Genomic DNA, 12,945 nt, shown 5'->3' with positions numbered 1-12,945 from the left:
TGTTGGATTGACAAGACTCCTGATATCACTGGTACAATTATTAACTGTACTGATAATTGGAATTGGTATGCCAATTACACATACTTTCACTTTGTTATCTCCTTCAACAAAACTATAACGAGTCACAAGACTGACACAGAAGAAGTAAACACTGCAAACACAAATAAAGAATGTAAAGGACATATTATACTTCTTAGCAAACTAACAGTAAACTGAAGGTAAAATGTAGTTGATGATATTTAAGATTAACTAGGAAAGCTGGCCTTTTCATTAAACAAAATGTTGACAGACATACAGTACGTAACATGACTTTCTCTCATTTTCTGGCCACATGTGTAGGCTAGCTATAACCCTGACCAAAATGAAATGACTGGATGGAAGTCAATGGGGGAATGACTTGCAAGCCAAAGTTACCGCTGTTGTTCTCTTCCCATGATGACCTGAGGTATTCGGTCTCACCTGGCAGCTGCCATCCTCTTTGGCACCGCAGTCACAGAAGAAAGAGCCATATTTGGCATAGGAGATCTCATGGTCTTTGTGACAGACCTTGGCGCACACTGTGCACACACCTACCCCATCCACCATCTTACAGGTGTGACAGTGGTACCTGCAGAATGAAAAAGGAACAGGACGGGACTGCATATAGTATATAAACTATTTAGTAATGACAGAATGTCACCTGCAGAGAGAAATGTGAACACACGAACCTCTAAATCTCATTTGTGTATGTGCATGACAGAAACAAACAAATGTAGCACAGCAATAGATATTAGAGAGAGATTAGGGAGTTCAGTATAGAAAAAGTCATAACACTAACGCGAAGTAGCTTATAATACATCTTTAAAACTACTAACGCCAAGACAAAAATACAATTGTTTATTTCCTAATCATCTGAATTGTGTGTTTTTATGCAAATAACCTCTATAGCATATGTCAGGCGTCAGCAGCCTGCGGCTCCGGAACCACATGCGGCTCTTTAGCCCCTCTCCCTCTTTAGCCCCTCTCCAGTGGCCCCCCGGTGGAGTTTTAAAAAACATTTGTGGAAATTATTTTTTTTGTTTACATTTTCATTTATCATTGTTGTAGGTTTAATGTACGACGGCGTATTAGGGCCACTTTGAGGAAAAAAATGTATCTGAAATTTCGAGAATAAAGACATATTACAAGAATAAAGTCATAATATTATAAAGTATATTATTTTCTTTTTTTCCCGTAAAGTTATGACATTATTCTCGTAATATTACGACTTTTTTTCTCGTAAAGTTATGACTTTATTCTCGAAATCTCAGATTTTTTTTTCACTCAATGTGGCCCAAATACACCATCGTACATTTTCATTTATATACTATATAATTAGACTATAGGCTGTGTTACCTTCATCACAATGCTCAAATGTTTTGCAGCTACAGATTTTTTTTTTGCCTAAAATGTCTCTTTTGATAGTAAAGGTTGCTGACTCCTGGTATATGACAATAAAAAATTAAAAGGATAACATTTGGATTTTTTTTTACATTTTTGTCCAAATCCCTGTTGATTTTATTTATTTTTTATTAAGCCTACATTTTCCATTTCGGACAAGCAAGTTTGGCAAGTAAAACATCTCTGCTAGTTGCCTGAAAAAGCTTAATGTCAAAGCCCAGTATATTACAAAGTGAACATAATTGTGTGTGTATTGTTTCTTCTCAATGTCAATAGTGTGAAGTTGTCCCGTTTCCATGGATTTTAACAAACGCCTTTTCTGATTCATGTAAATCTGTTGTACGTAGGATCTTTAAAAGCCCTCTTTATTCTGAGCTATTAAAGGGTTCATGTATGACAAATCTATTCTCAGGTGCAACAGTCTTGTAGTTTGTACCATAATGACCTACTGGAAACCTTTAACTTGATCATGATTTAAAGAAAGAAACAACCCCTATAAATAAACTTTTCTTTACCAGTGCTGGTTCATGAACTCCTTCTGAGTGATGGTGAAGGTGCAGAGTTTGTTGCAAAGGGAGTCTTCGTCCTGTCAAACAATGACAAACATGTTCAGAAGGACTGAATCAACTGCCGCACTGCCCCGGGAAATTAGTGTGAAGGTAAAACCCATTATATGTTATCTTTGTCATTTTTGTGTGCCATGAGCTGGACTAATGCCCGGTTCAGACTACACCATATCAGCCCGATTATAGCCCGACACGGCCGCCGTAGGAGATCGGGAATGATAAATGAGTGTTGTGTGCGACAATCGATCGTTTTATCTCGTGTAGTGTGTCATAGTACACAACAACCGACACCGCGTCTGGGACGCCTCACGACGTCCCGACAGAAAGTCTAGCATGTTTGATTTATTTTTTTTTGCTTTCCACGACGTGTTCCGTCACGGCCGTGAATCTGACCGGCTGAGCGCGGACGTACACAGCTGTTAACAGAAGGCTACTTATTATGCAGGATGATGTCATCGTACCTTCAACTGATGCCGGACCTCGCAGTAGGATATTCAATCTAGGTTGTCTCGGAGTAAAAAACACCACCGCCGTTGCATCTTTGAGCATGGAGCATCCCATTGCGCACCCGCTTTCTCTTCTCCTTGTGAATTATATTTTTACTGTTTTCCCCTGGAGCCTCGTGGGCCCCTTTTCATGGTCGGGCCCAGGGGGGGGTTTGAGCCCTGGTAAATTATATATATATATATATATAATATATGTATATTAAGATGCCGGTGCCAGGAGAGTGTGTGTTGTCGGAAGAGGGGACCGAGGTGTAGTCTGTCATGTGTCGCGGCCAAGTCACGACAAGAATTTATGACTCTCACTCGTCTAATCTGACATAGTGACCATCGTAACCGTCAAAAATGTTGTGTAGTCTGATCCTGGCATAACAGACATACTATGCACCTCAACCAGATGAATTTTCCTTCTAAGTCAACCTGCAGCAGGAAAACAACTATTAAAAAAGTTTTCTGGGGCAAGGGGTTTGCACCAGGTTTGTTGTTTTATATTCTATATTCCTGACATTTGGTCAGAAGGCGTTATTGTATAATAATTTGGCTTTTCTATTTGATTAAAAAACTTGAGATTACATTCTACATAGTTTTCACAAAAACAATTCCATGGCATTTTATGTTCAGGTCTGTATGCCGCGTATTTATAAAACACGGCCCTGTTTCAAGAGGATAGACAATAAAGGGATGAGATCTCACAGAGTCCTCTGCTTGGGAATCATCCTCCTCTACTGCCAGTTCCTCCACCCAGTCCGAGTCCACTTCCATGGCCTTCTCCTCTCCCTCCATCAGCAGTGCCGCGGTGCCTTGGCCACTGCTTTGCCTCAAGGCATTCATCACGTCGGCCAGATAGGAGATGATGTGGCATGAGCATTCCAGCATGCTAGCGTGCTGAAATCAAGGAACAGGTGCATATCAATTACTTGACAGTTAAATGGTTCAAAATGCTAACGACTCACTTCGGAAATGCCAAGTAGGAAACGCATTAGGACGGTGTTTAAAATGGAATTACACCTGGATGAAGTCAAATAAAGTCTATAAACTGATGAAATATACTGAGAAATAAATATAAAATCATACCTTTCCTTGGGATAAGTTTGTGCTCACTTTTTCCACAACGTTCTTCTGTGTTAAATACTTTTTGCTGCAGAGAAAAAAGAATTTAATTTTAAAATGAATATTCATAAATGTAAGATTGTATTGCTGCTTGATAATGACTAAGAGATTAGGTCACAAATGTATGGGAGAGTCCTTTTACCAAGCATTTTTTTCTGGTGACATTAATATTATGCTGTTCCCTGATGTAAATTAAATCAGGCAACAGCACGTCTGTGAAACTGATTTCTTACCATCTGGTCAGCCAGTCGATAGCTGCCCTGTGCAGCTGCAGGTGACCGGCCCCCTGTCCAGCGCTGGCAAGCGTGGCCATGATGACCATGAGCTCAGGAAAGCCTGTTCCATCACCGTTGGCCAGCATGTCTGTTGCCATGGGAATGAGTGTGCTGAGGAGGACAGTGCACACGCCTTCGCCCACCTGGCTGTTGTCGCGCACAATGTGAGTGGTGAGCACCTGCAGGAGCTGCCGGTTTTCTTGCACTATCTCCAACTGCTCGGAGTCCTTCGGCGGGGTGGCTGTCATGCGCGTCAGCCAGGACTGCAGGCGAGAGGGCTCCACACAGGCCAGCTGGGCCAGAGAGCCACACAGACACAACAGGCTGGGGTTTGGGCTCTTCTCCGCTGGGAACGACAGAATCACCACCAGAATTAGGCTTATTGAATCTGATGTATCTGCAGCTTTTAAGATTTCTGATTTGATTTTTGACAAGGCGTCAGCATGCTTCAAACGAAGTGTTTGTTGATCATCGAACATCGTTACCTGTTTCATGCACTTCTGTTAGGATATAGCGACCGTTTTATAAAAATAACTTTTTTTAAATCAAATTTGCTCCAATCTCACCTACTGATGCTTTAAATGTGGCCATTCGGAACAGCACTAAACACTTTTATCCATAACATGTGGTCAGACAACAATTCATTTGAAGCACACCTCAGCCTTTTGATAGCTTTTTTCTTGATTGATATGAACTCTAAATCAACCATAGACTTACTGAGCTGGAAAAGCTTGGTGAAGAATTTCAGCACCCTGTTGCAGAACTTGGCTGATAGACTTTCGTTGGCTGTCGCCATCATAATCTGGACGAGCTCACCGCTGGAAACAAAAAGGAGCACAAAATAAGTGAGGTAGCAGTATAAATGTGTAATAATGCAGCCCGTGTCGTCAGTTGAGCAGATACCTGAATGAGAAGAACTCTTCCATGGCCTTGCGGACTTGACTGCTCTCAAGCTGCTTTTCAAGGTACTGAAGACATTCCTCAAGGACAGACTCATCCAAACCACTAAAAAAAGAAATGAGAGATCAAAGATTGATAAGAGCAGCGAGACTCAACCAAACAATAAATGTGCAGGAAAGTAAACAAAGACAATATGCAAGAAAAGGCTAAAAGCTGCGCAGAGCTGCAGCGTGGGTTGAGCACTACGAACCCCCGTTTCACACCACACAGTGTTTACATATTTAAAGGCAGGGTTGACGATGTTCTCCAGTCTACACTATTTGTTATATTGGTTGAAATGGTCTTTACTCCCCGACGGAGCTCCTGAGGCGACGCTACTTTCAAATTATGCTAGCTTTCCAACATCGTCGACCCTACCTTTAATATCAAATATATTTAATTAATTATCATGTCACACATGGCATACCTGCTGGGGTCTGAGTGATGGGCAATGATGTTGTAACACCCGGTCACCAGACGCTCATAGATGCGGGCGAGGAAGGCGTCAGACTCCGACGGGCCGAGGATGCGTTCCAGCGAGGTGCTGCTGATCTCAGCCACGCTCTCCGTGCTGCTCTCCAACAGGAGGGGCAGCAACGAGCGCACAACCTGCGAAGGATTCAGCTCCTCCGTGCTGAGGAGACAAACATGCAGCAACGTTAACTGAAGATTTTTTCATGAATACATTTTACATTATCACACACTTTTTGGACTGGACAAGCACTTACACAATGAGGTCTCCAGTGAGGCGAACCAAAGAGAGCAGGATGTGTTTCAGAGACGAGGCCAGAGGTAAGGACTGACAGCTCAACGTGCCCAGGTGAGCTGCTTGGATGGCACTGATGTAGCTCTCCGATGGAATGGTGTCATTGGCAAATGCATTTCGCTGAGGAAGAAAAACACAAGACTGTTAGTCTCATAATTGCTAGTTGGTACAATGTTGTTTTTTTTAAATGACATGTTGAGTAGGGCTGGACATTATAGATAAAAACTATACTAATAATTAGTGTAATTATATCAGATATATCTATCTTTATTAAGTGCTTTAAGGTAGATATTTTGGATAAGATTAATTATTTAAAATTAGCTTCCTATAACAAATTAAATCAGAAATAGATAGGACAGTACATTGTACCTAATATTTAAAATTGGATGTTAAAAATAAAAGAACAAATATAAAAGAAATAACAGACAATGAAATAAATAAATAAAAATAACACATAAAAGACATTAAAATCTTAAGGCTATGTACAGACTAACAAAAACATACAGTTGCTCTGAACACGAGGCAGACTCATGGTCAATGGCTTAGTACCAGCCGACTGGTATAATAAAGGCAAAAAACTAAATGGTGAGTACATTGCCTACTCTCCTTTATAAAGTGCTTACAAAGAGGGACAGAGTCAAACTGAACCAACAACATACCCATGAGCCAATGTTGGGGAATTCATTGGTGTGGATGCCGTTCCAAGTCTCACATATTGTCTGAACAGCTGAGGGTAAGTTCTGCATGATACTATGACCTGTAACGTTTCATTAAAAAAAAAAAAAAAAAAAATTCAGGTTAAAAACAGTGAGTTTACAGCAAAGTTGTGAAAGTGAACGTCCTGTTTCACAGTTTTGTTCTTGAGTAATTCTTTGACGTACCCAGCAGGTTGGCCTTGCAGCGGGTGGAGCCGATGGACAGAACGGCAGCGTAACCTTGGAGCTTAGCATCTGTGAGCTTGTTCTCTCCTTCCTCTGGGATGTTCATTAGTAGGTAAGACCTGTTCACCACAAGTTAGCGTTAATCATTTTATTAGGATAAATAGAAGAATGATTTACAGCCTTTGAGCCTTTTTTTTAAGGTTTGAAGCAGGTTTACATGTAAACACCAACTGGTGAAATGAATGTTAAAACAGTTAAACATTTGCTTTTTGGATTTGGAAAATACTGTTTGGCCTAGTAGTGCATGTATTAGACTGTAGCGCTCTTTGCAAAATGTGCTCTGAAAGCTCTACACTAAAGGAAGTGATGAAATGAAATAAAAACAAATCCTGTCCTCTGTAATTTCTGTTAATAGTGCTTTCAATGACTCTGTTCAAAACCCTTAAGTCATTAGTTCAGTGATGAAAACAGGGAAACAGTTGTCACGCATTTATCTGCTTTATCCAGAAAATAAAGCAACACATAAATAAACCCTGCAGTTATTTCAATCATAATCTTATATTTCAGCTTGCTAGACCTAATGCACGACCTGGATGAGCTTTTCTGATGTTCAGTGTTGAGTGATCCCTTTCTCACCTTGTGAAGGCCGTGTAAACATCAGTGAGCTGTAGTGTGGCAGGCAGGAGGTTCTTTGTCATCTCAGATGACTTGTTGGCGTCTGCTTCAATGGCAACCTTGGACAAATGCTCATCTAGGGAAACCTGCACTTTAGAGATGACTGCATCCAGTGTATAGATGGCTTGTAGAGAGGGTAGCTGATCCAGTGGGAGGATGGCGTTCGGGTCCACGCTGGAGAAGGTGGAAATCTGCCAACAGAATCAAGTTGTCAAAGAGCAACAATTGAGCTAAAAACCTAAGTTTGGAAACAATCGATATAGAGGTCAACAATGACTACGTTGTAATCATCACCTGTCTGGCGATGTACTCCTCTGCTAGCTCCACATCGTATTTAACAGTGCTGCATTTAGCAGCCGTCATCTCAACCAGAGAGGCTGCTTGGTCAGCTTTCATTCCCTGCTTCACCAAGTGTTCCTGTTGGGGATGACATGGGCACAGTCATACATCAATATAAACCACAATGAAGAGGTACTAAAGAGATTACATTACAGGATTAAGGACACAGCTCAGTATATTGTGTAAATCAGAAATCAAGAAGTCAATCATTTCATAAATGCTAATCTGCGGCATCCAATTTCAACACATTTGTTTGAATATGTAAAACAATTCTGAGTAGAATAATCTAAAATATCATATCCTATTACATTTTAAATCAGCCATGAAACAAAGTCAAATGCAACATTTTTGAAGTAATTCCTTTGTTTTGGCGTTCATCACGCTAATTAACATTCTGTTGGGACTTTCAGGTGTCAACAGACCTTGATCCAGTTCACGTAGGTGGGCACCCGGAGACGTGAGGACCATCGCAGTGTGTGCAGGATGTCACTCTCACTGGGGTCGCTGCAGCCGGTCTTCAGCTGCTCCATGTAGGCTTTTGAGGGTGGCAAAACGCCCAGGATCCTCCACAGTATCAGGAAGTAATACTGAAGAGAGCACGCCTCCTGTGCAGAGTGATAAACAAACATGAACAGTTTGAAGTCTGTTAAGTTACTATTGATTAAAAATTAACACTTAACTGCTGGTGCTTCGCATTAAAGGGCTTTAAAAATCAAACAACTGGAAGGCTTCTATTTGAAGGAAATTAAGGAAGAGCACTCTTAAACCTGCAGCAGGCAGAATGTTTTTGGCATCATTGGGCAAAAAATCCATAATGACCTTTCAGCATATTGTAATTCAAGTGTTCTAAGAGAAACTTCTGCTCCTCCTCATGGCTCTGTTTCAGGCTTTAAAACATCTAGCCCATGACGGGAGGCTTTGGCCAATAACAAGTCATGTCAGAGAGAGAGAGAGCGTACCTATTGGCTGTTCATTCAACGGAGGCTGCTGTCAATCACTCGCAAACTCCAATCAAACGGTCAAACTAGGCCACGCTGATCAAATATGATGAATTAATATTCTGTTACTATTTCTCTCCTCAAATGTTTTCAGAAACATCTTGTAGTGTACTGTTGAGCTGTAAGTTTGTGTTGAGATCAGTTGAGGAAAAGCCCACCAGCCAGAGCACACTTTCTCTCTTGCTAATGTCATTCATTCATTAGCCTTGTTTTGGATTAGCGTTATCCATTGCACCCACGTAATTAATTCAATTTTGTCTTGTATTGTGAATTTTTGCAACGAATATAATGATAAAATGCATAGGACTCGGTGTGCAAGTGTGCGCAACGTTTTTTAACGCATGATGGATGTAAAACAACACATAGATATTTTGTTTTGCCACCACATTTAGTCACGGAGGTAAGCAACTGCACTGACTCAATTACAACTACTGAAAGTGAATGATAAATAAACAAGGTGGAGCCACAAAGAGCTGGTATCTTAAAGCACTGCAGGCAACTGGTGCTTGCTGCAGTTTGTGACACCAGCTGCATCATGGACTTTGTTTACCCTGCTCATGGTTTGGTCATGTGGTGTGTTCTCACCATAGGAGTGATCGGCTTGCCCTCCTGTCTTCTTGCTGTGTCAAACTCAGAGCCTGCAACCAGCAGTGAGATGAGCCACGCATACAGTTCATCATATTTAACTGCTCCATTGAACAGCTTTGGAAAGACCTACCAGAGAAGAAAAAGAGTTATGTTTGAACATGTTTCTTATTTATCTAGTATATATTCATCTATTAGTGGTCAAAGTCTCACCTTGCTGTCCAGTCTGCTGATATCATCCTCAGATGCCTCAGGGGACAGAACGCAGTAGAATTTGGGCTGAACATTTGAATCTAAGAAAGGTTGAGATGTATGAAAACAGAAGAGATTATTTCCTCACCTAGTACCACCATTCTCCTCACAGATAAGACACAAGAACACAGACTACATGAAATACATGTGTGAAAGTTGCTGGGGTTCTATACAATAAGATATATAGATATAAGATATATATTATAAGCTCTGGATTACCAGCTGTTCCCAGAGTTAAAGCTAAACATGGTGAAGCTGCCTTTAGCGTCTATGCTGCTCAAATGTGGAACAAATTGCCAAATTGTAAATCAAATTTATTTGTTAAGTTTGTTTTATTGTTAGTAATCTGTGCGCTTTTGCTTGCTTGCTTTTATCATTTGTTTCATGTGTAATTTTTTAAAGCACTTTGGGTATTAAATGTGCTAAATAAATAAATTTGCCTTGCTTATTAATCTCTTGTTGTTTTAACTTCCACTTTCTTGTTTTAACTTTGGGCTTTTTCTAGCCGATACCTAACACCAACAACAGTGTTCAGCGAACGATAGCAGACTCAGGAACAGTTAGTCACAGTTAGGAACAGTTAGTTACCAGATGAGATAAGATGTAAGTTGGGAGATCAATGCCACCAAGGTGAATAATTTGAACAACCACAGACTTTGGCGATCTGTGCACAAATAATCTTTCTTTATGCTAAAAATAAAAAAGTATGTGGTTGTGCAGAAAACAGTCCAAGCAACTGGTGAAGTTTTGTACCTACTGTCATGCTCTAAAAAAGTACATTTCCATCATTGGTCCTACCTGTTGAACAGTGTTTGGCCCAGTTCTCCTCCACCTCTTTGAATCCGTAGTAAAGTGGGAGGCCGCTGCGTTTGCCACCGTCCTGAACAGAAGTCGGTCCGGTGGATGGCGGGGTCAGGAGGTTATACTGCACCTATAAATAATATTCATGATAGAGAGAAGCTAAATTTCCAGTGCTACACACACACACACACATATAGTCAAAGATTCAGCATTAGAATAAAGATGATTTATACTGCCACTTCATTTGGCTGTTACCTCCTGTAGGTGGGGTAATCAAATCAAAATAGAAATATGTGAATCTGTGGTATTATCAAGATGTGAAGCCAAAAGCTGTTCCAAAGGAATTCACTTGGAAAGTGACTGTGAGGATATTCTGATTCTCAAATGAGCCTTCTGTAATACTCAGGATGGGATTGTTAAGGTTGTTCTGGATAGGCGGACTATTAAATTGCATTTGCTGGACAGTATTTTACTTGATAAGTATAAAAATAAAGTACACAAACCACCATTAAAATAAATAAGCAATGAACCTGTTCAAAGAGGTACAAGGGCGCCCTGGAGTAGTGGCGCAGCAGGTAGTCAAAAACCAGACACAGGCGTGCCAGGTTGAGGGGCACGGCCTTCAGCTGGGAGTCTTTGCTCTGTGCCACTTCAGTGATGGCTTGGGTGACCAGGGTCAGGACTGACCGCCGACCGCGCTCTGACAGGTTGTGGAAAAGGAGCAGCAGGAGCTGGAGGTGCTCGACGTTGAGGTCGTCTTCTCCTTGCACAGAATTCTGGATGGTGTGCTGCTTCAGCGTTCCCAAAAATCTACGAGAGCAGGAAAGGAAAGGCAGCGGAAACTAAAATAAACTGTGGTCAAATGTAAGTTTCAACTAGGGATGTCACGAGACACGATACTTTGGTAGCAAGTTGATGCCAAAATTCAGAAAACTCGTTGCTCGTTTTTCTACTGTACTGCAGGTACCGTCAGGGCTCGAGACTAACGGCATCCCGTTGTCCCGGGGACGATAGAAAATGTGTTTGGGACGAAGTAAACTCACTATCGATGCATTCAGGGGACGCACCCTATTTTGTCCCAGAGAATGCTACATTACGAAAAACAAATCTGTGTTGAAATCGGCAGAATGATAGCTAGTTATCGTTAGCCGTTAGCTCCGTGCAGGACTGTGCTGCTTAACGGCTGCTAACAGCTAACGTTAACGAGCTCTCGTCCTGCTGACTCAACACGGGAGGTGCCATTGATTTACATTATGATGCGTTCATACATATGACCCAGACGAGAATTGCAATGGTTGCCATACCTTTCCCAGACTTTCATACACTCGGGTACATCTGGCTCTCCTTGCACGCTTGCTTTGTGCTGCCATATGAGGAGAAGTCTGGAGAGCACCGATAGTGACTGAGGGTGAATGTACAGAGGCCAGGGACCCTCTGAAAAGGGCGCAACACCCAACTGCTGAAGAAGGGTGCTCTGGGAATTAGAAGAGATACAATGATAAGTTTGTGACATTGAATCAACAATGTATAAATAATAGGCTCATTAATATAATTTACTGGCAGATATTTTAATAAAGAAATGCCTCTCACCTGCAGAGCCGGGACTGGAAGATCTGATGTTACCAGGGTGTGGTTGAAGTGATACAGAGCCAAAGAAAAGGCTTCATCTGAGGAGCCTGAGGAGAACAAAATGCATTAATCCTAACAGCATGCATTGCTGTCTACAAGTACGGGATACATCCTTCATTAGCTACCAAGCCAAAAAAAGGAAATTCAGTAATTTTCATGATAAGCAGTGATTTCTTTCGTCGTACCTTTGACATCTTTGTCCACATCTTTGATGATGCTGGCTAGTGTAGCCATGTGCTGCTCTGTAAGAGACACGCTCAGGTAGTTGCGGATGAAGTTGTTCCTGGACTTGAGCATTGAGGTGGTGATGAAGTTCAGAATGCTGGAGGCTAAACTGAGGAACTAAAGGAGCAAAAGTTCAAACCGAAAAACTTCTGTTAGTAGAGACATAACGACGAGTATGCTAGCATTAAAAAAATAATAATACATGTGCTGTTTACGCTGGACTTAATGCCGCAATCAAAAATCAAAATCAGTCCTCACCAGTTCTGGGTCTTTGCGGCCGGCTAAAATGTTGCCGTTCTCGCTCGGATTCTGCTTGCTGGGGCTCTTCAGTCTGGGAGAGGTCTCCAGAGGCGGTGGGGGTGGAGGGGGTGGGGGGGCAACTTTGTCTTTGGTGGGCGAAATTGTCTCTTCAAACCAAAGCCCCAAGATGGGTTCACTGTCATCATCTGCAGAGAAAGACAAATAATGTATATGAATTTCTCAGAGTGGAGAAATGAGAAATGTCCCAAGACTTGACAGGATGTTGGTGGAGTGGTAGTGGCGTGACCAAACTAGTGACACCTACGACACAGTGCAGGCGGTGGACACGAGTCAAAGACTGCAGTAAATAGTGAACATGTAGTGACATCCTGGTTGGTGAATATCCACTTAAAGAACAATACTATAGAATGATTCTTCTGAGGAGGTTTTTCTCAAAAGACATCATGGCAATAAAGAATTTATGTATTACTTTTCCATTTGTATTTAATACACTTGCCATTAAAACAGGTAGTGAAATGATGATGGCAGAGCTCATGCTGTAGTGTTCCCCTATGTCACCCTAGTTGCTAAAAAAATAAAATAAAAAGCCAATCTTCTACAGTGTTGAATGCTCTCATAGCTAATATCCTTCCTCAAGTAACCTGCTATTATTATTATTATTATTATTATTATTATTATGGGCACTAAATGTTTTCAGATTTGGGTAGCTTCAACAGAATCC

General features: G+C 41.4%; 1 protein-coding gene across 19 annotated transcripts in view; it reads right to left on the bottom strand.

Annotated features, from left to right (window-relative positions):
* ubr4 (ubiquitin protein ligase E3 component n-recognin 4) overlaps positions 1 to 12,945 on the bottom strand; it is a 67,241-nt gene that overhangs the window by 37,880 nt on the left and 16,416 nt on the right. For 16 of the 19 annotated variants that reach the window (XR_005207315.1, XM_037773163.1, XM_037773174.1 and 13 more), the window contains 22 exons: positions 12,222 to 12,409; positions 11,924 to 12,080; positions 11,700 to 11,785; positions 11,414 to 11,583; positions 10,640 to 10,919; positions 10,107 to 10,239; positions 9,270 to 9,349; positions 9,057 to 9,185; positions 7,896 to 8,078; positions 7,429 to 7,551; positions 7,096 to 7,325; positions 6,460 to 6,578; positions 6,238 to 6,335; positions 5,541 to 5,698; positions 5,240 to 5,446; positions 4,777 to 4,878; positions 4,591 to 4,691; positions 3,832 to 4,219; positions 3,563 to 3,626; positions 3,182 to 3,373; positions 1,935 to 2,005; positions 415 to 607 (listed from right to left, as the gene is read on the bottom strand). Coding sequence is in view for 18 of the 19 variants with exons in the window: in XM_037773163.1 (XP_037629091.1) it covers positions 415 to 607; positions 1,935 to 2,005; positions 3,182 to 3,373; positions 3,563 to 3,626; positions 3,832 to 4,219; positions 4,591 to 4,691; positions 4,777 to 4,878; positions 5,240 to 5,446; positions 5,541 to 5,698; positions 6,238 to 6,335; positions 6,460 to 6,578; positions 7,096 to 7,325; positions 7,429 to 7,551; positions 7,896 to 8,078; positions 9,057 to 9,185; positions 9,270 to 9,349; positions 10,107 to 10,239; positions 10,640 to 10,919; positions 11,414 to 11,583; positions 11,700 to 11,785; positions 11,924 to 12,080; positions 12,222 to 12,409 (3,452 nt within the window). In the remaining variant the exon portion in view is untranslated. The remainder of the gene's footprint in view (positions 1 to 414; positions 608 to 1,934; positions 2,006 to 3,181; positions 3,374 to 3,562; positions 3,627 to 3,831; positions 4,220 to 4,590; positions 4,692 to 4,776; positions 4,879 to 5,239; positions 5,447 to 5,540; positions 5,699 to 6,237; positions 6,336 to 6,459; positions 6,579 to 7,095; positions 7,326 to 7,428; positions 7,552 to 7,895; positions 8,079 to 9,056; positions 9,186 to 9,269; positions 9,350 to 10,106; positions 10,240 to 10,639; positions 10,920 to 11,413; positions 11,584 to 11,699; positions 11,786 to 11,923; positions 12,081 to 12,221; positions 12,410 to 12,945) is intronic. The other 3 variants (XM_037773173.1, XM_037773177.1, XM_037773182.1) reach the window with 1 other exon arrangement.

This window comes from Sebastes umbrosus, chromosome 6 (assembly GCF_015220745.1).
Source record: "Sebastes umbrosus isolate fSebUmb1 chromosome 6, fSebUmb1.pri, whole genome shotgun sequence".
Classification (NCBI taxonomy): Eukaryota; Metazoa; Chordata; class Actinopteri; order Perciformes; family Sebastidae; genus Sebastes; species Sebastes umbrosus.
Note: the sequence above shows the minus strand (reverse complement) of the source record. Positions and strands in the feature narration are given on the sequence as shown.